Source organism: Mytilus edulis, chromosome 1, assembly GCF_963676685.1.
Source record: "Mytilus edulis chromosome 1, xbMytEdul2.2, whole genome shotgun sequence".
In the NCBI taxonomy this organism is placed as follows: Eukaryota; Metazoa; Mollusca; class Bivalvia; order Mytilida; family Mytilidae; genus Mytilus; species Mytilus edulis.
In genome coordinates this window covers 68,006,900-68,030,418 of record NC_092344.1, presented here as the reverse complement: position 1 = coordinate 68,030,418, position 23,519 = coordinate 68,006,900, and the positions used below count along the sequence as shown (strand labels likewise).

General features: G+C 30.9%; 1 protein-coding gene across 1 annotated transcript in view; it reads left to right on the top strand.

Moving 5' to 3' along the window:
* Positions 1-15,616, top strand: part of LOC139487832 (plexin-2-like) — a 40,534-nt gene extending 24,918 nt beyond the window's left edge. The window contains exons 12-23 of the mRNA XM_071272992.1: positions 1,225-1,300; positions 1,621-1,784; positions 2,098-2,240; positions 3,204-3,309; positions 4,069-4,214; positions 5,998-6,186; positions 7,437-7,506; positions 9,761-9,988; positions 10,307-10,465; positions 11,008-11,251; positions 11,748-11,781; positions 13,103-15,616. Of these exons, the coding sequence (XP_071129093.1) occupies positions 1,225-1,300; positions 1,621-1,784; positions 2,098-2,240; positions 3,204-3,309; positions 4,069-4,214; positions 5,998-6,186; positions 7,437-7,506; positions 9,761-9,988; positions 10,307-10,465; positions 11,008-11,251; positions 11,748-11,781; positions 13,103-13,463 (1,920 nt within the window). The 3' untranslated portion in view covers positions 13,464-15,616. The remainder of the gene's footprint in view (positions 1-1,224; positions 1,301-1,620; positions 1,785-2,097; positions 2,241-3,203; positions 3,310-4,068; positions 4,215-5,997; positions 6,187-7,436; positions 7,507-9,760; positions 9,989-10,306; positions 10,466-11,007; positions 11,252-11,747; positions 11,782-13,102) is intronic.
* Positions 15,617-23,519: the final 7,903 nt, after the last annotated feature.

The following is a 23,519-nucleotide window of genomic DNA, read 5'->3' as shown; positions in this document are numbered from 1 at the left end:
TTTCAATAATGAGCAAAGCCCATACCGCAAAGTCAGCCATAAAAGGCCCCGAAATGGCAATGTAAAATAATTCAAACGAGAATTGTTCCTTGTAAACTACGACATTTCTCACAAATATTAATTTATTATTTTGTTCAAAAAATGCAAAAGAACTGAATAACCTTCGCCGATGTAACTTTTCAATTTATTACAACAACATGCCTTCACTGAATTCATTAAGGTGCACAAATGATACGATTAAAGTTATTTTGTTTCTATTTTTGGGGACAATTTCCTCCGTTTATGGTACGCTTAGCTACTGTGTGTATGTTTTATAGCATGAAAATAATAAAAGAGGAATGTCAGTGCAACACATCATTAGTTACTGTAATGGATCAGTATTATGAGATACTTATTATAAGTGACTACGACATTGTTAGGATTATAACCTATCGTCAGTACGAAAGAAATTAAAAGTGGTTCATATATTTATTTGTATAAAAGCGGCACATGCATTTTATTTTATCCTTATATTTCTCATTATGCGGTACACGATAATTGAGTTGCTGCATGCATAAAGAACTTAGAATATTACTGAATACAAAATATCAGTATAATATTTCGACCCCACTATTTGAAGTTAACAAAAGATTTATTTAATTCTTTTGACCAAAGGTTTTTAAATTAAACAAATCCTTGTTTTTACGTTCGTAGTAACATAGTACATTATACAGTCTCGTTCTTTCTTTACTTGCATCAGTTAAATGCAAATGCACCTCCAACCTAAGTGTAAAAAAGGGTATAGAAAAAAAATGATTAACTTGACGATCGTACGACTTTTCTTGAATCTCCAGATCATACACCTAGAAAATATTCCCTTATGAGTTAAGACATAAACCAATTACATATTTGAACTAATCTCCGTATAATAAGTTTCTATTATGCTTCCATTTTAGCCTGTACCAACTGTTTATTAAGTATTATTCTCATGATAATACAGACACTATAAAGTAAGACGTAAAGATTTTGAGCAGATAAATTTCATATAAGATGATTTTACAAGAAGAATTAATGCAGATCCAATATCCTTTCTTCATGTTCTTGGAATAAATTTACACTTTTATGGTAGTCAATTAAATAAACCAATTTGTTTGTAGTTCATGTTTAGTATAAATATATGAACCATTGCCAACATGTATCATTGATCTAGGTATTACATCGAAATTTTAAATATGTATATTTTAGGCTCCTGAGACAGGTGTAAGAATGCTGTATCTAAATTATAATGGTTTAAGATTAGATAATTCTGTAGAACTAGAAGGTAACTTAAAGGGTTTTAAAGAGGCTAATAACGTAACTTAAGGATGACTTTTGTTTAGAATATTCCAAAAAAATCATAGATCACTTATCACGTGTAACTGTCTCGATACATCAACTAAACTAAATAGTGTTTGAAGCCATATAACTTAAATATTTATATATTAATTGTTCATGGCATTTGTGCATTACAAAATTAAATCAAGGAAATATTTCCATTTTTTCCTGTAATCAAGATATTGTTCTTTTAAATATTAAAAATCTTTATCAAAGTTCTGTACGCATTGTTTCCTGTTAAAGAGACAATATATATTGTACTTTTAGTATATGCATGCATGGACTTCAGCAGCAGTTGTGGAATTTGCAAACATTACAATAATGAGGGATATAAATGTGATTGGTGTGGTTCATGTAAAACTAGAATTAGTGGTTCACAAGAGACATGTATACAAGACCAAGTTTTTCAATGTCAATTATCAGTATCAGGGGTAATTATTGTATTAACACGGACGAATAACTACTCATGTTACTATTTTGTTGATGATGTCATCAAAGTTCTTATAAACGATTGAAAACAAATTTACTTTAGCTAACACTAAACACTAAAAACTCAATGTTAAAATTTTAAAATGAATTGAGACGATACCAGTTGCTTGTGCAATATTGGTTTTATACTCTGAATATCCACTCGTTTCATTTTTATAATTTTGTATCTTTTATAAACTTTGAACCTAAAAAAAATGCATTAACATACTGAAAATAGGAAACACTTACATTTTTATGAGTTTTCGCAATCGACAGGTATATCCATCCGCCGGGCCAGAATTCGGTGGAACACTTGTTAACATTACTGGAAGTAATATTGGTAACAGAGGAGATAATATTTCAGTTGCCATAAATAAAGTGAATTGCACAAATGTTACAGTTATAGAGCCATCTACTGTGTAAGTATTTCAGAACCTTTGCATCGTCAGGTTATCGTACCTACAAAATAAGCAAGATAAAGTAATTACAACTATGTTTTTATCTATTCATTGCTTAGACAACTGGTATCATTTACATACATTAGCAGTTTAAGCAACAGTATATATGATTTATCTCTCAAATCATTGAAATAATATGCAAAATGATAAACAAATATACTACAACTGAGAACTGCAAAACCCTTTGGCTGTTATAACAACATTGCTTACATTGGTATCCTATTTTGATTCAAGCTTCACTGATGGGTATTTTGCAGACGAAACTCTCGTTTGGCGAAAATACAAAATTTCTAGTATCTATGATGAGTTTATTTTTTCATGTATTGACTTATCAACGATCATATAAGTTTGAATGTTTGTTTATTTTTGTTCAAGTTCTAAATTTGAAGTTTAAATCGTCAATACAAGAACTATTCGGTTTTACATGTTGATCTAAAACTGCCAACAGTCTTAGAAATTCAAAGTGTCAAATACCGAGTCTGAATGAAAACTAAATATAATGAGCATATTGAACTGCATGAATTGGTCACATGGTTCCCCATAATTATTTATATCCTCTCATTTTGGCTTTGGTGGATAGTCAGACCTTATTGTCATACTTCTATATGGTCAACAGATGAACAGTAGATACTTGTATCTTAGAACAAAGGTTGATTCAAACAGTTTAACTGATTGGAACGTATCAAGTGAAACTCTCGTGTATGTAGATTTTGCCATTCCTACACACTTGCAAAAATGCACTTCAAAATCCAGAATTTTATTTTTAATTTTTTGAAACATATTAACACCACATTCTTTTTTATCCTAGCAGCAGATATACGTCATTTCTTCTGCACGAGATATATATAAAAATCTAGATAGCAATGTTGACGTTGTATATGCTTTCATCATCTTTTACATTGTTGCATTATTTCCCTTTTTCAGTATCAGCTGTATAACATGTAATGGGTCTGCAAGCACCGAAGATGGGATAGAAGTCACGGTAAATGGAGTCAATAGCCCATTAGCAAGGCACATGTATACCTTTCAAGTAAGTTGCATAATTTTTGCTACAAGAAAAGTTAAAGAGAACTTATTTTATCCCTTAACACTAATCATTTTTAGGCCAGATAAAATAATGTATTTATGTACCTTATGATCCTGTTTACAAATTATTATGAAAGTACCTTTAAAGTATTTTATATTCTGTTTTGGCATTATGGTTAACACCGTGTGAGTATATATGCTTACATTCATATGGAACTTTTACATTTGGCTCTTTAGTTGTATTTCTTAATTAATTCGTTTCTAAAAACTTTTCTTGACATTCAAATATTTGGCTTTGAACTTTCCTGATGAAGGCAAATTTAGTAAAGTTGCTATCAACGGAACCCTTATTTATATATCTAATTATTAGACATTGAATATATATGAGCTAATACATAAGTCAGAATATTACGTAAATAACACATCATTATTTGAAACATAATTATTCATATAAATTTCTCAATACTTATTACCTTTTGTATGGTAAAACATTCTTAAAATTATAATTAACGTAACAATATATACAACACAATGTTTAAAATGACCGACGAAATACTGTAACGGTAACAATACATTTGTAGTTATCAAAGGTACCAGGATTATAACAAGTCTGTTAAGCGTAGCTTTCTGTTGTACCAGTTTGAAGATTATATCAATGGCTCTTTTAAAATCGATGAACTACATTTAAATACTATTCTGTTGGAATATTGTTATCATTACAATGATGTATGCTATAATTCATATCTTTGCTTATTTTTTAAAGAGTCAAATTGAATTATTAACTTTCTCGCCGAACACAAGTATTTTGTCAGGAGGAAGAAAGATATCAATACAAGGACCAAATATTGGGTTTATAGGAAGTCGCTACAACATTTCATTTTGTAATGACATAAAGTGTATAGTTTGCAGGTGATTTGACATATTTATTATTACAAGTACTTTTTGTGTGAATAATATTAACTTTTTAATCATATTTTGAATGATTTAAATTATCATTAATCTAACTCTGAATTAATATCTGATTTCACATATGAGTATTTAATATTATGTTATTTTATTGTCAACATGAATAACAAGAATAATTTAGTTCAGTCGACTCATATCATTTCAGACAAGAAAATATCAAAATAAATTTTACACCCTCTTCTTATTGTCGTATGAATCGGAGTTCCTCCAGACACTTGTCAAAATCAAGAGGATCAAAGAAGCCAGATTATTTAATTTCACTTTCAGATATATTGATGATGTTCTTTCCATAAACAATCCGAACTTTTCTGATTGGGTTCCATTAATATATCCCCCAGAACTAGAGATTAAAGAAACAACAGACAAGGCTTCCTCCGCTTCATTTTTAGACGTATATCTCGAATTTGACCTACACAGTTATCTCTGTACCAGAATCTATGACAAACGAGACGATTTTAATTTTGAAATTATAAATTTCCAACACCTTAGTAGCAATATACCAACTTGACCTGCATATGGGATATATTTTTCCCAACTTATTCGATATTCAAGAGCTTGTAGCTCCTACTCAGACTTTGTAAAACGTCATCAGTGTCTGAGTAGAAAGTTGATGACGTTTTACAAAGGTAAAATGAACCAGGGGTATGTCAAAGAACGTCTCGTCCTTTTTTTTTAAAAGTTCATTGGAAGGTACCAAGACCTTGATGATAAATATTCCGTATCAACTTCACAAATAATACACGATGGTCTTGATGTATAGATTCTGCGTACTGATGTTGTTTATAATCTTAACAACGTGTTTTATAGTTCTTTCATTTGTCTTTGTTCTATTATTAATAATACTTTTACTGTTGAATGGTTTTATGTGATATTCGTTTGACGTGGCTCGGTACTTATACATCTCGTCAATGTGTTTGTATTGTCTTTCATTTTTTGGTATGCTTACATTGCCTAGGTAAATTTTAAAATTGTATGCATGCACATTGAACGCAAATCTATGTGACGTATAAAATTTCTGATGTCAGACACACAAATCAATGAATGTGTTTGTAGATAGATGTTTTTGTGTTCTGTTAAATTGTTCCTTTTAAAATTGTTATACGATGATGACTGATGTACCCATATTCTGACAATTTTATTTATTGTGTCTGTTTAGTTAACGCATCACTGTAAATATAACGGAAATTGATGAGACTGTCATCAAAGTGAGAGGGTTAGCGCTACAGAACCAGGTTTAATCCACCATTTTCTACATTTGAAAATGCCTGTACCAAGTCAAGAATATGACAGTTCTTGTCCATTCGTTTTTGATGCGTTTTGTTATTTGATTTTGCCATGTGATTATGGACTTTCCGAATTGATTTTCCTCTAAGTTCAGTTTTTTTGTGATTTTACTTTTCACGCTGCAAAATTGAATTCGCCTTTTTTTCTGATGAGTACAGTAGACTAATTATTTGTATCATCATATGCTTTTTAATTTGATAGTTTCACCGATCCTGAATTTCTCACGTTGAACAGAATGTCCCTTTTACAAAGAAAAACATGTATATTCACACCACATCTTCCTATATCTATATATTATTTTTTAAGAAGTGCATACTAGTATATTTTGATTTGCAAAAAATCTGCTTTTCGACTTTTGTTAATGTGTCAGACGTATGCGTCCCATTCTTCCATCAATGTTCTGCCAAAGTAGAATATAATCATATTTCAATTACGTATTTAGGTTTATACAAGTGGAAGACGACCATACGTTGACATGCAATATGGATAGATCAGACAGTGTCAATACATTTGCATATCTGAGTGTTACTATTGATGGAAAAACACATCTAACCCTCAACAAAGAATTCTTGGTTGTAGCCAATCCATTAGTTGACCCTCTATCTCTAGACAATGCAACTGTATTTCAAAGGTAATTTCAAAAAAGATATTCTATTCATAAATATTTAGAATAAAAATCTTTGTCCAATATTTTCTCCTATTTATTTGTATTGTAGTCCTGTAATGTTATGTTGTCATCTTAATGTTATATTTAACATTGCCATTAAAGCGGGAGGTTTGGCATGTCACAAAACAACGATCTACTCACCATTCATCTTTAAAAAAATGTCCTGTACCAAGTCAGGAATATAGCTATTGTTATATTATAGTTCGTTTCTCTGTGTGTTACATTTTAACGTTGTGTTTCTGTTGTGTCGTTTGTTTCCCTCTTATGTTTAAGTGTGAATTCGCATTGCTATAAGACGTGTGACGGTACTTTTCTATCCCACGTTCGTGTATTTAGTTTTGATGTTATATTTGTTATTCTCATCGCATTGTGTCTTATGCCTAGTTCTTTTCTGTGTTTGTTACATTTTGATTTTGTGTCGTTGTTCTCCTCTTATATTTAATGCGTTTCCCTCAGTTTTAGTTTGTAACCCGGATTTATTTTTTTCCATCGATTTATGAGTTTTGAACAGCGGTATACTACTTTTCCTTTACTTGTAGGAATAAGAAGCTCAACATTATAGAAAATCAAACGTTTGGTATGAAGTACATGCATGACCATATCGCGGGTTAAGTTTGCTCCAAATCGAATATCTTATCTTGGTTTTTACAGTGTTGAAATTTGTTGATGATACACTAAACTATTATTCCAGCCTCTTATCAGTTTTATTTGGATAAGTTATTGTAGGTGTTGTTATTTTTGGTACTGACAGATGCTTTTTTAGCGGTTTAGTTCATGATTGAAAATATGTTCTGTCTGGTTAATGACAGAGTTTGTCAAGCATTCTATTGTGATATATTTTGCCGTGAATTGATATTGTCTTTGAACTAGCTAATAAGAGGTGTATTCGATAGATTTTGTTTAATATTATTTAACAATCTTCTTGTAGGAATTGGGAATTTGACCTAAAAAGTTTAATAATAGAAATACCAATAATTTAAGTTGGGAGGATTTGTTCTAAATGAGAGTCGTCTCATTGGCACACATACCACTTATTTAAACATTCTTTACTAGCCTGTTCTTTGAATTTCAATATGCGTTTTCCAGAGTACTATTACAAGGTTAAACTTTCACATGATCATTTTGTTTTTACTTTTCTTTAAGATTAAATATCTAATATCAGGGGTATTTGATACCGTATGGTATACTGATATTTTTTTAAACAATTTTTTCAGTGGTGGGCAAGAACTCACATTAAGAGGAACTGGCTTTTCGAACGTAGAGATAGTCATCGTAGACACTCCGGTAATTATGATATCAGTAAAATAGATGTTGTTATGAACATAACTAGTAAAAGGTGTTCTATTTATTTCACAATTTCAAAGTATGTGTAACCAAAATAAATTTCAACTGTAACAGTATAATGAATATAACAAAGAATGTGTGGTATGATAGCCAATGAAAACTCTTCACAAACGACCAAATGACACCACGATTAACAACTAAAAGTCCCCGTACTGCTTCCAACAATGAGCAAAGCCAATACCGCGTTGTAAGCTATAAAAAATGAAATGTCAAATGTAAAACGATTTAAATGAGAAAACTAATGACCTAATTAATGTACAAACAAATAAACGAAAAACACATATGTAACACAGCAACAAACCAAAACCTCTTATTTACAGGTTCCTGACTTTGGACAGACATATACATACAGAAGTATGTAGTACATTTATTTTACGTGAGCAAATAGTTTAATATAGCTCAATTACAAAAATGAGCCTCGTCCTAACTTTCATTGACTTTACTGACCTCGACCCCATTTTTCTTAAAATTGATATCTGCATGTATCAGAAAATTAAGATTGAAGACATAAACAAAACTGCAAGCAAGGTAACAATCAAATACGAGGGGATCACATTTACTCCTAAATGAGAAAAATCAATGCGTTGATATAGTAAGCGACTTCTTCATTGCATGCTCAACCTTATCATGCTTATGCAAATCACACTTAATTAAAGCGTCAAAATCGGGAAAAAAACAAAATTGGTAACATAACAGTTCAGAAATTCTTTCTGCAAATTGAAGATCGAATTTATGTCAAACCCCGCCATCCAATTTTTGCATTGCAGACATTTAAAATTGCCGATTCATAAATTCCTACGATCGAAGTAAACAACGAACCAAATAGTTACCGTAGTAATCGACACGGTAAACATCTAGTTCTTTGCATGCTTCACCCGTCATTGCAACCATGAGGCTGCGTCAATTCATGAGCCTATAAATCAGTGGTACTTGCATGCTGTCAACATATCAGATCTTGTTCTTAGATAGCAGCTTTTTGATTTTTATTATCGTCTTAACTAAAAGTTTGGGGCATATAAGTTTACCCATGCAAGTCCTTATGATCATCCTTTCTCCTTGCTTCCGCCCTTCTGTTCTTTAACGGTGTTAAAGATAACTCCTCTTACAGTTTAAATGCTAGGAAATTTTCACGTTACTTGCTGTTTTACGATAATATTGAAATTGTGCTAGTTGTCAACTTTTGATTTCTGTTATTATTTTTCTCTTTTGGGAGATAGGATAATTAGTCGTTTTTTTAAAAGAGGGACGAAAGATACCAAAGGGACAGTCAAACTCATAAACCTAAAACAAACTGACAACGCCATGGCTAAAAATGAAATAGACAAACAAACAACAGCACACACAACACAACATAGAATAAAAGAATAAAAAACACGAACCCTACCAAAATACTAGTGGTGAACTCAGGTGCTCCTGAAGGGTAAGCAGATCCTGCTCCACATGCGGCACCCGTCGTGTTGCTTATGTGATAACAAATCCGGTAAATAGTCTAATTCGGTAGGTCATATTTATGAAAGGGAAAGGGATTGTAGTTACGACGTCAGGGACATATCCGATATCATTTGTGAAACGGTTATTCCATAACGGTCAACCAACTCGTGATGGCGTCCGTAAAATTTACGAAGGGATGATTTCAACTTCATCATTTGGAACTCTTGGTTTAATAGCTTCCTTGTGAGAAGCAACCCTCTATCAAGAAAATCATGATAGGAAATGCAAGCACGGGAATATCGTATCAATTGGCAGATATATACCCCGTATGCAGGTGCTACTGGAGTGATGCTACTTAGATATGGAAAGTTCACAATTGGAAAGCTGAAATCATCTCTTTTGTCGTAAAGTTTTATTTTCAACCGACCCTCATTGTCAATTTCTAGATGTAAGTCAAGAGTGTTAAGAGTGTTCTTGCATAAGAGGTGCATAGCGTTTACGGATACATCCTCATGCATTGCACAATAGACTAATGTGCTCCCATGCCAAACTTTATGTATTAAAAAAAAAACATTTTGAATATGTGGTTGATTCATATTTTCATAACACAATAATATCCCGAAGAAAGTCATATGCTGACTTTGTTTTAATACAATTACTTCAGAGTGAAGTGCGAAGGCATCTCTTTGTCTGGTTTATGATTAATTAACTTGAACCCATTTGATCTAATCATTTTGATTTCAAACTTATAATTTTGTTTCAGGATGCTGATCCATGTACAATAAAATCTGACAGTAATGTTGTATGTAAGGCTCCAACGTATGTAGAGTCCGAATTCAATAGACGGAAACGATCAGCTGCTGTACAAAATATCTATGTGAATTTTGATGATTATACAGTATCCTTGGGAGTATTTTATGTGGATGATCCTTTATTGGAGAAATTATCGAAAGTTTATACATATGTGCATAATGCAGTCTTAGAAATAAAGGTATCATATTGTTGTTTATATTCAATTTTGTGATTCCATAAAATAAAAACATGATCATCTTTTCGATTGAAGCTGAAACTGTCGATCAATAAAAATATATGTACAAAACTATCAAAAATATAACGTGTAGATATAAGCCGAAGCCTATGTTGATTATGATATTGCGATAAAAAGGACAAGGTATGATAAGGAGCGTGTTTTATTCCTTCCCGAATAAGTTTATATATATATATATATATAGATCCTTGATAGCCTTTGTGTAGATACTAGACAAAATAATGATTATTTATAAAACACATTGATATTAATTTGTTGCAGGGTCATGGATTATTACAAGGTGCTAGACCTGATGAGTATTTGATACGTGTAGGCTTGGATGGCTTATGCGTAATCATAGAGATAAACAATTACAATATTACATGTCTGCCGCCCGAAACCAAGCCGCGTACAAACACCGGGGATTTAGTATTCATTTTGGTAAGTGTAATTTTGTCTTTGGGTGTAATAGATTTACTAGTATTTGTTCTTAGAAATTTTGGTTTGAACAAGCTACCACACACTGTGCTTTTTCTTCAAGGCTTTGACTTTTTTATTCATCGCCCACAAATCGGAAGCCAAAATGATTTTCTACCCGCTATTAATATAAACAAACTTCTTTTGACAGATCTAAGGAGATTACAAAAGGTAACCGACGGCGTGATGTTGACATATATATATGTATATATTGTTTAATGCTGTAAAAATATACGCTAACTACACATTGCTAGCGTATATTGCTGTGTATGAAATTGTAAATTTTTCATGAATCAAGTCGTTCACGTCATGGGTACATTATTCGTAGCATAAAATGAGAGAAAAAAATCTATAGTATTAACTTGCATGTAGGATTGGATTTTAATTAAATAAGTTGTTTGAAAAGTAATTATTTCGAATTTCATATACATGTATTTTGTTTTCTTGTTCTCATATTGCAATTTGTATGTTGGCTGCTAATGTAAAACTTTTGTATTCAAATAAAGGTTGTGGTTGGAAACATCAATGAACACGTTGGATATTTGAGATATGAATCTTCTACCATTGAAAATAATAATAATATAGTTCTATATGGTGGAGTAGCTGGAGGTGGAATTGTAGGAGTTTTGGTTATCATATCAGTTATCGTACTAATGATGCGGCGTTCAATGAAAAAGAAAGCAGACAAGACAAATACTGAAATGGAAGAAATCAAGGAAAAAATAAGCAATATGGTCACCAAAGAGGATGGTATGTTAGTGTTTCGTGGTTATATATGTAACATGTTAAATACGTACGATAGATAACCTTATATTTATTTTATTTTATGCATTTGATATAAAAATAGAGATAACATTGTATATGATGTTTATATCAGTAAATTGAAACTTATTACATTAACAAAGTAGTCTTAACAATTGTGTTATCCAAAGTGTAAACAGCAGTTAGTCATTTTACAAGAACTATTGATTGTCTTTAAAATAATGCATGAACGTTCACACTAAAAGAATGGAAACTTAAACACACAACCTGATATGTTTTCATATTATTCGTACTATTATTTTAATTTTCAAATCACTCACTTGACATTCGTTCATTATTTTAATTTTCAAATCAATCACTTGACATTGATCAATCATTGTGTTAATATTTAAGTTGCTAGATTGTTAGATCTAGATTGACTACTTGCATACAACATTAAATGTTTTTATGTCTACTTATCTATTTACAACCAATTTTTTGTCAGTTGTAGGATTGTCTGAAGGAACAGCTAACTCGAGGTATGGAGTTTTTACAAAACAATTATTTCATGCTATACTCTATGCGAGGCTAAATATTGATACAGTATGCTACGATGTTACAATGAGCATAGAGCATGACATGATAGCATACACTTTGATATAAAACATGTGATAGGAAAATTCAGATTTTTTTGTACTCGGAAACAGATCAATATCACTCATTCGAAAGGCAGTCACTATGAAGCTGAAACGTCTATAAAACCATGATTGTTAGTATCAATAATAAGTTGTTGTCGTTTTCTGTTCTTTGTCTTATTTGTTTTTTGTTTGTTGTTTTGTATATTAATAAGGCCGTTAAACTTCTTTATCCTGTGGTGTGACATTTGCCAAGATATTATTTCAAATACATCTGTCGTTGCAATTTCTATAGTGACGTCAAATAATAGTTACATGTAATTTTTTTTGGAATAAAAAAATTATTTTGTGTACAAAGCGAAAGAAGTGTTGTATATTCTACATGTAAATGAAAAGCTTTGTAATCTATAAAAAGTAAGAAAATAAAGTAAAAAGCATTATATTATCAAAATCTTAAATGCAAATCGTTTATCTTAGGATAATTTCTTTCAGAATGTTTCTTTCAAAAAGTGTTCTACGATCGCATTAATCTTCGCATTATTTAGATCTATACTTGACAAATATATCATATGAAATATTTTCAGACTTTTGCTTATTCAGCAATTCATAAAATTATTAAAGACAAATATGTTTAAGAAAAAATAGATATTAAGCCCGAACTTTGCTTTTTTTCTTATCAAAAATTGAACAATAACGGAAATTTTTTCCAAACAACATTTAAACCATAGGATAATTTTACAATGACTCTCAACGTCAATAGATATATAAAGAATATGTGGTATGAGTGTCAATGAGACAACTCTCTATCAAAGTTACAATTTATAAAATTAAATCATTAAAGATCAAAGTACGGTATTCCACACGGAGACTTTAAAGTTGGATCACACCGTACAACAAGATATAAAGGACCCCAAAAATTAGTAGTGTTAAACCATTACAACGGGAAAACCAACAGTCTAATCTATATAAAAAACAAGAAATGAGAAACACTTATGAACAAAATCAACAAACAACAACTACTGATTATCAGATTACTGACTTAGGACAGATGTAAACAATTGAAGTCAACCAAGTATATTTGTTTATGTTTTTCTGGTTTCATTTTGAAAACGTTGTCTATCCATAAATGATGCAAAAGTTTCAACATAGAATAAGTTTTGATATAGTCTATTATCACGTTTTTATCTAACAGTATCTTATAAATCGTTTCTTTTATTCATGTTAGGACGGAATTTGTTGAACCTTACGACGAAGTTTATGATGAAATAAATCCAGAGGAAGAATCAAATAGCATCTCCAACAGACACACATATTTGGATGTAACTTCTGGATATGAAGAACTTGGACAAATGTCAGCAATCAATCCGTACAATCAGCTGCACCAGACAAATGATGACCGTGATCAAGACGTGGTAAAAACGGATCACCTCACAAGTACACAAGAAGTGTCGAATACGGATCACCTTACAACAACACGAGAGGTGGCGAATACTGACTACCTTACAAAAACACAACTATATTCTAATGACTTTAGAAAGTCCGATGATTACATGGAACCGGTTGATACAACAGAGGAAAGCAACTAATTACACAGTTATGTCACTTAACTGCGAATAATGCCAATGATAAGAGATGTAAATACACATTCAACAGAAAAGGAACGAGGAACCTTCATAGAATAACTTGAATTACCGTATAGTGGGTTATTTTCGCGGGTTTTAAATTTTCGCTGATTTTCGCGGATAGAACAAAATCGCCAAAAAAAAATTCTGCCAACATTAAAAGTGTACATGCAAAAGTATTGATAAAAGTTTTGAATTCGCCAAAATAATAACCGCCAAAATATTTAGTATACCCTATTCAATGAAAATCGCGATAATTTACATTCGCGAAAATAACCCGTCTTTATTAACTATGAAATGTATGTGTATTCAAATTCAAAAATCTGGTACATGTGCTACATTAACCCCAAAACTAAGCTTTAAATTATCCCATTTAACAGTAGCCCAGTAGTCAACATTTCGATGTTGACATGAATATCAATAATGTGGTAATTTTTATTATTTCCTGTTAACAAAACTTTGAATTTTTCGAAAAACTAAGGATTTTCTTATTCCAAGCATAGATAACTTTAGCCGTATTTGGCACAACTTTTTGGAATATTTGATCATCAATGCACTTCAACTTTGTACGTGTTTGGCTTAATAAATATTACGATGTGAGCGTCGCTGATGAGTCTTGTGAAGACGAATAAACTCATCATAGATACCAGGACTAAATTTGGTAAGCACATCTGGCGTTCTAAATTATACCCCTGGTACCTTTGATAACTAATTAACATCCTAGCATTCAAAATATTTCAGACACTACAATTTTGTTTGTAAAGCAACATTTTTTTTTATATTTCTTATATGAGGCCTGTACATTACGATATGCTTTGACACAATGGATTCCTAAAATAACTGAACATCTTCTTTTTTAAACTTTCAGAATTATAACAGAACAATCTACACTGCAATTTGTGGCTCATTGACCAGCAATTGTCATGTTTTTGTAATATCAAGACCTGTATCTTAATATTTTGTTCATTTAACTCATTTATTAATCAACACGCTATATTTTGTCTTCTTTCAAGATATCTCATTTCCAATTTCGGCATCTGACAAAAGTAAACTTTTTTGTCTAGTAAACAAATGTGTAACCGGAAAACAATGATAGCAAATGTATGACATGTCCACTGCGCATGGCGTTGACGTGCATATACATATGTAACCAGATTCTTTTGTAGAAAACATGATTTAATATATTTTTTGTTAGATGATTATATCCTTTTAATGCCAATATATTTCTCCGATGATTCTAAGCCAAACTGTACATTCCTCGAACGGGTGAATGTTTTTTTAAAAACGATTTGAGGCTTAAACTGTCGCATTTTTTACTCTTTATTGGGGTCGATCTTAATAACAAAACATTGTTCTGCTTTCTCTGTTGTTATGTCTCAAAATCAATCAAGTATGCTTTCTGACTTCTTACAGAAAGAAAACGTTTTCTTATTGTAAAAGAAAGATAAGATGTGGGTATTATGTATATCGTCTAAAAACAGTTTCCACCATCGTACTCCGAGAAATATATACACCGAGAAATGCGATGTATCACCATTATCATTGTATGCATGCATGTGTCTATTGGAAGATTAGCATACAAATCATGATAAAAATATAATCTGAATAAAAAATGTTCATCTAAAATAAAAGAGACAACTATCCACCAAAGTTAAAATGAGGTGAAAATAAGCAGTTATGGGCAACTGAATGGACTTTAACAAAGAAAATATGTTTTATAATTTTTCATTAAATATTGTTATATTTTAAATAAATCTCATGCATGTGTAGGCTTTTTGTATAATGTATATTTATTTGCACAGTACGTCAACTTAAGATTTTTAACATGCAGGCGGAAACTAACTTTAAATGAAACAAAAGAAATGAAATTCTTTGTTAGGGAAGCTAAAAAAAAAAGTTGAAGTTGGTAAATTTTGAACTGTTTACATCTGTTTGTATGTGCTTTTTAAGTTTAATGAATGTGTCTAATGTAGGATTTTATGCCTCTCATGTCACTATTTGTTTTACTTATGTTATTTAATTGACCTTCGAGATATTTGTCAATTTGTGTTTGTGTGTGGGTGTGTGTGATGGATACATTTTTACTATTTAATCATGATATATTCTGATTATAAAACAAATATCCATACATGTATTATTATTTTTTCTTGGCAAAATCTGCTTATGTCCAGATACAATAAATGATATATATGCTGCTTCAAAATATACTTTAATTTATATACATTGTTCAACAGAAATGTGCATGATGGCGGAATAACTTTTGGGGTCTTATCTTTCAATTCAATGTTACAGATTCCTTCGGATTTAATTCGGGGTTTTTTTACCAACAGTTTCTAATATGTTGCCACTGCGATTGAAGGAAAAGCATGCAAAGTTTCAGTCGGCTCTTTCCGTAATTTATATTTATTTGCACGGTTTATCAACTTACGTTTATTAGCATTTGAATCGAAATGTAAAGTAAAACTTAAGATAATCGTATAGACACATTGTCATACCTGCAACTGTTCTACCCTATTGAAACCTTCATGGTTTGGCTCGTCTGTATACTGCGCTGGATGTACAACTACTTTTCTGCGTTTGGAAAAAGGTAGTTAAACCGATGCGTAAAGGCGCGTAAGGAGAGTATCACACTTCCTGCATGTGTTACATCCCCTTGTTAAAGTGTTATGAGATGACCTGATGCAGAATATTGCCATTAGTCAACGTATCCTGATTTTTACCACTGGTATTCACATTGCCTATCCTTAAATTGGGTCAATCCGTTATGTTGACTCTTGTATTTTAGACGTTTACCTTTTATGTCTGTTTGTTTTGTTCATGCATCGTTGTCAACATAACGGAAATTGATGCGACTGTCATACAAGGAAGAGGTTTAGCTAGCTAAAAAACCAGGTTCAATCCACCATTTTCTACATAAGAAAATGCCTTTACCAAGTCAGGAATATGACAGTTGGTATCTATTCGTTTAGTGCTTGAGTTTTTTAATTTTGCCATTTGATTAAGGACTTTCCGTTTTTAATTTTCCTCTGAATTCAGTATTTTATTATTTACTTATTATGTAAATCCAACTTATGTATTCATTGTGAAATTTGTATTGTTTATACATGTTGTAATTTCCACTGTATATTAAAATCATATGAGACTATAAATTATCACCAAAAAAAATGAATATGTTTTATATAGAGAGTTTTACAAAAAAAAACAGAGTACAAACCTCCTTGTATCATATGATCGAAAGGTTCGTAAATGTATGTAACCAGGTTGTTTTGGTCGTATAATAAAATAAACTCCTCAGGATCAATGGATTCGTTCTATTGTGTAAAATATGAAATGACCCTGCAATACAAATACAAATAATCAGTACAAAGAAAGATAACTCTATTCATTCTAAGTGACAATGGCTAAAATACAATACTCAAATATCTCCTACTAGACAACTATGGTTTTGCATGTTATTTACATACAAATCTATTTACATAGAATGTTAACCAAGGGAAATATTGTTCTCATCATAAATTATACATCTTAACATGTAACATGTTGTATTCTACCAAATATTCTTCTGATAGTCATTTACCGATCATTCCATTCGAATTGATAACAACATTGAATTAGTACACATAATGCAAAGCGTACAGTTACATAACACAATAAGCTTATTAAAACAAATATTATAGCCATGCTCAAGATAAATGTTAAGCAACTAAACACACATATAAAAAGAATGCAAAACCTACCATGTATGAGGTACATAGGTCCTGTATTTACAATATGAAATCTTCTAGTTCTACATGATATACGAACAGTATGGTTCAAATATCTGTAATAAAAATACTATCATAACTATTTGTGTTTATAGTTTACTCATTAAATTATCCAATCATTTAAAAGTTAAAAAATACGTATTAATGTACAAATTTACTATTTTATCTCTTACTATTATCTTTTACTATTACTTCTTTTCACTAAACTGAGTTATTCATATAATTTTACTGTTTATGGCTGAAATACTTACAAAATGATTTCCTTGACTGTGTCAATTTAGTTAAACTGATTTAAACAATATTTAATATACTTTTATATGTTTTAAACTATTTTATACACCTTTTACTCTGAAATCATTCATTCTGATCATTCATACAAAATCATCTATACTATCCATTCATATCAGTATTTTAGTATGAATGTGAAATATTAAGTAGAGAAAACTGACCTTATAACAGAATCAAAGATGTCCACAAATATAAATATATCAAAGCAAAACAACACACAACTATTCAATTCAAAGTATGAGTAAAATCTGAGCTAACAATAGAATTTCCCTCCAAAATGACCATATGACTAAATTAGCCAATTATCACAAAGAAGAGAAAGTTCCACAATACAAACTAGTAAAATCCAGAAACTAACGAATGACCAATATATCAAAACTCACTGAGCCATGTAAAGATCATACTATGAACATTACCAGTGGAGCATGACTAAAAACTACTCACTAAATACTTAGAATTAAAAAATATTACACTGAACAGTGCAACATCCAAGAGAAAGTGTTTATCAACAAATGAGGACGCAGGGAATAAATAAATATATATAAATATATATCAACATGCTGAATAACCATGAAACACATGCCATCGTACTTACACCATCTGTCAGTAAATTGAATACATTAATTGTTACGTTTTAATCATAATATATATTCTTATCTTAGAATTAATATAATTAATAATTCTTAGACTGCATACACACTTTTCAGCATGTTGACATGATTTAAGGTCTACTGCCTCTACCACTCGCTTATTTTTCTCGTTCCTCTTTTGCATCTCTACCTGGTTCTTTCTTTTTTTTCTTTCTCATTTTGTTCCTTGTGCAGTAGGCACACTGATTTCCTCGATATGACATTACCTTGTTGTTCTTGCTTTACATGGCAATCATTTTCACAACAACTTTTAAATCTTAAGTTAAAGTTTTATTTAAAATTAGAAATTAAAGAAGAGTTGATCGTAATTTATGCAGACATGGATGAAATATTAATAAAATAGGAAATTATAAATCAACTAAGAGAAGCGATTATAATTATATATATACCATGATCATAGTACATATTAAATTATTTTTTATTTCGTTCCGTTTATTACTTTCCGTTTCATTGATTCCTATTTTTTTTCGTTTTGTTTCTTTTTTTTGCGTTTATATCGTTTGCTTTTGTTTCCACTGACTAAAGTCAGAAAAAGATATGACTTTTATGGCAATATCCATACAAAGAAAAACAAATGACTGGTACATCTATATAACTTGTTGAGAACAATTTCACATTTTTCCGTCACGAATCACTGCTGGTTTATTCAAATTTCGCAGTTGTGATAACTGGATATATTAGTAATTTACACCCATGTTCATTTTGATTTCTCACATGAAGAGTAATATGAAGTTACATTAGGCCATTGAATAGTTTCGTAATGTGAGAATTATTCCTTTGCTAGCAAGAAGTAGACGGCTTACATGCTACGTAAGTTTTTGAATTTTACTTTTATCGGATACATTAAGTATTTTCGATAGTAATGTAATACCTTGTAATACACATTTTTTTGTAGCGTATATTGACGAGACTTTTAGTTCATAATTATTTTGTGTGTGTAGTACAAGAATGCGTATTTCCAAATAAGAATCAGGTTTTATTTCTTATCGTCTTTAATGGCCGGGGGTGTAAATTTGATTTACTAATAAACACCATCAAATAGGATACAATTTTTACTATACTTGATTTATCTCGCAGAATGTACGTTTACATTATCAAAACCAATGCTTCAATGTTAGTATACTCTGCAGGAAAGGAACGTGTGAGGAATATTTTTGAATTGTAATACATGTATTTTGAATGAAATTACTTATAGATAAAGATACTCACTCAAATCGTGTTTGATTGAATAGAAGACATTCAATTCTTTCTCGACTGATAAATAAAGTTCATGCATGGCAATAAGTGTTTCTTCGGGTGTCATATTGCTTTTTTAAACCCCATGAAAAGTGGACCGGTGAAAAAAATACCATATGGAAAATTGACCCTGGTGTTTTTATACCGCATGTCAAACTATCCGTGTTGATGTAAATGTCATCCAAATCTTCTTTTTTTTTTATATATCAATATACCTTTACAGTTTATCTAATGTACAGTACGTTGGCTATATTTTTTTTTTGAATTGGAGGTATACTGTAAAAAAGTTGTTCTATATATCATGGATAAATAAAAAAAAAATCAAACATCTTTATAAGCATGTTTAAATTCGGGTATTTGCCCTCAGTTTTTTTATGGGGTTTTTGTTTTCTCAAATTTGCTAATTACTGTACCTTCAAATAATGATGATCGGTGGAGAACGAAACTTTTGGACGAAAGACATGATTTCACCTTCCTAATTGTGAACTTTTCCATTTCTATGTAGCAACATTTCAGCCTCACTTGCAAATTAAGTGTAAATTCTCCAGTTGAGACGATTTCAAAAGATGGCATATCTTAATGTATTATTTTTATAACTGCAATAAGACTCCTTATAATCTTTACAACTGGTGAAAGACAAATGATGTATATGATTACAGTTCCAGAGCACACATTCTCTTTAACGACGAGGTATTACCTGCATTTTAACTTTAAAAGGTTGAGATGTTTGCTGAATGAGCCAATTGGTTGTGTATTATTATTCAATAAACTCATCATAGATACCAGGCAAAAGCATCTGATTCATAGTCTGGTTTTGATATGTTTTACTATGTTTTTGTTAGCTATTCAAGAGAATGTATATCATGTTCAAATATGGATTTAATCGCTTGAAATGAAATTAGCATACAACGACCAAGGCCATATGAAAATTACCAACAAATTCATGGCTTGCGTGAGTTATTTTTTAATTTCCATACAGGAAGTGATTATGAAATGTTAACGTAGAGTATCGATTATTTGGAAGTCAAGAATGCTATAATGTTTTTTAATGTGAAAAAAGTAATGCGACTCTAATGATTGCAGAAAACAAAACGTGAAACGGAACAAATACTATAACATCCCCCTACTTGAAGATATTGTTCGTTGCCTTAGTTGCCATAGATGATTTTAAATGGTCCGTTTAAACCATTAATATCGTCAGTAAATGCTTTAGATACGCAACTGATTTGGGACTTTCTTTCGAATGTCGTTGATTTTTTTTTAATCAACTAATTAGTAATTGAAGACCAATGACCATCATCGATGCATTTATCAGTTACAGAAGATGTTAACTAAAGGCAACAGTAGTATACCGCTGTTCAAAACTCATAAATCCATGGACAAAAAACAAAATCGGGGTAACAAACTAAAACCGAGGGAAACGCATTAAATATAAGAGGAAAACAACGACATAACACTAAAATGTAACACACATAGACAAAATTCCACGAGAATAATAAATATAACATATATATATAACATCAAAACCAAATACATGAATTTGGGATAGACAAGTACCGTGACACGTCTTATCGTATATGTGAATTTACACTCAAAAATAAGAGAAAACAAACGACACAACGTTATAATGTAATACACACAGAAACGAACTATATTATAACAATGGCCATATTCCTGACTTGGTACAGGGCATTTTTAAAGGAAAAATTGGCGGGTTGAACCTGGTTTTGCGGCATGCCAAACCTCGCACTTTTATGGCCATGTGAAATATAACATCAAAATGACAACACAGGACTACAATATAAATAAATTGGAGAACACAATTGACAAAGAATCACACGAACAACAGCCAACAAAAGGCAACAAGTTCAAAATTTTAATACGCCAGAAGTGTATTTTGTCCACACAAGACCTACGTGTGACACGAGAATACAGGTGAAATCAAAAGTTCATTCCTTGGAGGGGGCAATTTAAAAAAAATCATTTACATACACCTTCACAAACAGCTTTGATGTTACTTTTAGTAGCGTGATTAGTAGGATTTATGTCCAGAAGACAACAGCCAACCATCAAATACAGATGCACTTAAACATCAAATACAAGTAAATTTAATATGAACGAGCGTTTCATAGTTGACACTGTTTATCAAGCACTACACGGTAAAAATGAAAAAAAAAACAATTTGCATTCAAAGATAAAACAGAAAGCTTGGGTGTTTTTTGAAAATTTAATCGTCTCTGTCTCTGATGTAAAAATGTAGCTTTAAAATCGAAAATAGGAGGCTAGGAATGTGTCTACTGAGTAGAGGCACTCGGGTGTGTCTCACTCATGAATCCTCTTTTAAGCTATAATTATAGATCAACTAGTTTTAAAAATACGTGTATATTGTATATATATATTCTGGATTTTATAATAACGATCGAACAGTAAACATGCACAAAAGATTTATGATTATTTGTCGCTCAGCGTCCTAAAAAATTACAATGAATTTTAGGGTAAAAAACACAAGTATCTCGTTCCATCTGGTCTTATTATATGTTTACCTGTCTTACGTCACGAACTCCTATATTTCACGAATAAAATAAGTTAATGCGTGTCGTTACATGCAGTGTGTTGGTCTTTCATCGGCAAACATTAAGGTGAAAAGACATCGACGTTCCATAACGCTTCAATTAAGATTTAATGTGTCAAAATAAAGTACAAAATGTAAGCCCTAAAACTAGTCTTGCGTATGATTCATCAAATTGTAAAAAAACTCTTTTATAATAAAGTTACTAATAAAGAAAGAGATATAAAATGATTTTTTATTTAGTTTATTGAATTAATAAAGTGGTTAGTTCATACATATGCATCTGCCTATACGCAAGTTAATATTGGTTTTTTTCATGAGGTAAATATGACCTGTGTTGTGTTCAATGGGATCAATAGCTTTTTCATACTGGATCACTGCTGAACTACTACATTAAAGAAAACCATTCCACGGGTACAATTATAATGCATGCCAATTTTGATTTTCAATATATTTTAGTCGTTTAGCTCATAATGATGTTAACCCTTAGTAGTGCATATTCAAATAGTTAAATATATTTTTTACTTTTTATTGTTGGATTGAAAAAGCAAAATGTACTGAAACGTCGCCATGCGACTTCATCAAAACGTCATCTTTTTAAAATGAGCAAATACAATATGTTACAAGTATCCATTTAAAAAATAATGAAGAGTAAGCATGGACTAATATCCAATTGTTCAAAATATTTAAAGAAATTAAACAAAAGCTCTGTTATTAGACTTTTGACTCTGTGAATTTAAGCATGGAAGCAATTTGGGTACTCCTCATTTCAGAATCATTGATGGTTTGGAGGTCAGTTTAGACCAATTTTTCTGTGATTCCATATGGAATAAAAATCAAATTGGTGTACCTTTATAATAAAGAAAGATAGGGCTACAAAATAAACACAGAATGGACATTTTTGTTTTCATCATAAAAAAACGTAGATGAAAAAACTGTCAAAATAGGTGCAATTTGGGTACCGTCACGTTAGGTTTTTACATTCTTTAATTTTATATGATTTATCATATTTTTCATAGTTACGAATGTATAAGTTGCAATATTCTTCTTCATTTACTCAATATTACACAATTTTGAACTTTTTTTTATTATTATTGTTTTCATTTGATCAGCTTATAAATAACAATAAATAGTAATAAGGTGTTTGAAATTTGTTTGTTAGAATTAAACTTACTCAGTTTTTAGCTTTCTATGTTGTATTGTTTTGAGTTCTGTTGTTTTTTTCCGTTTTCAGCCATGGTGTTGGCAGTATGTTTTCGACGTACATGTATGCATTTGTATGTCCCTTTGATATATATATATCATCCTCTCTTTTATACTTAGCTAGAAAGGTTTTGCCCTTACAGATAATATAAAAAGATAATGCGGTACGATTTCAAAGAGAAAACTCTCCATAAGAGACCTAATGACACAGAATATAACTATATAATGTCACCGCACTGCCTTGAAAAATGAGAACAGGTCATATCACATAATCATTTATAAAAGGGCCTGAAATGACAAATATAAAATA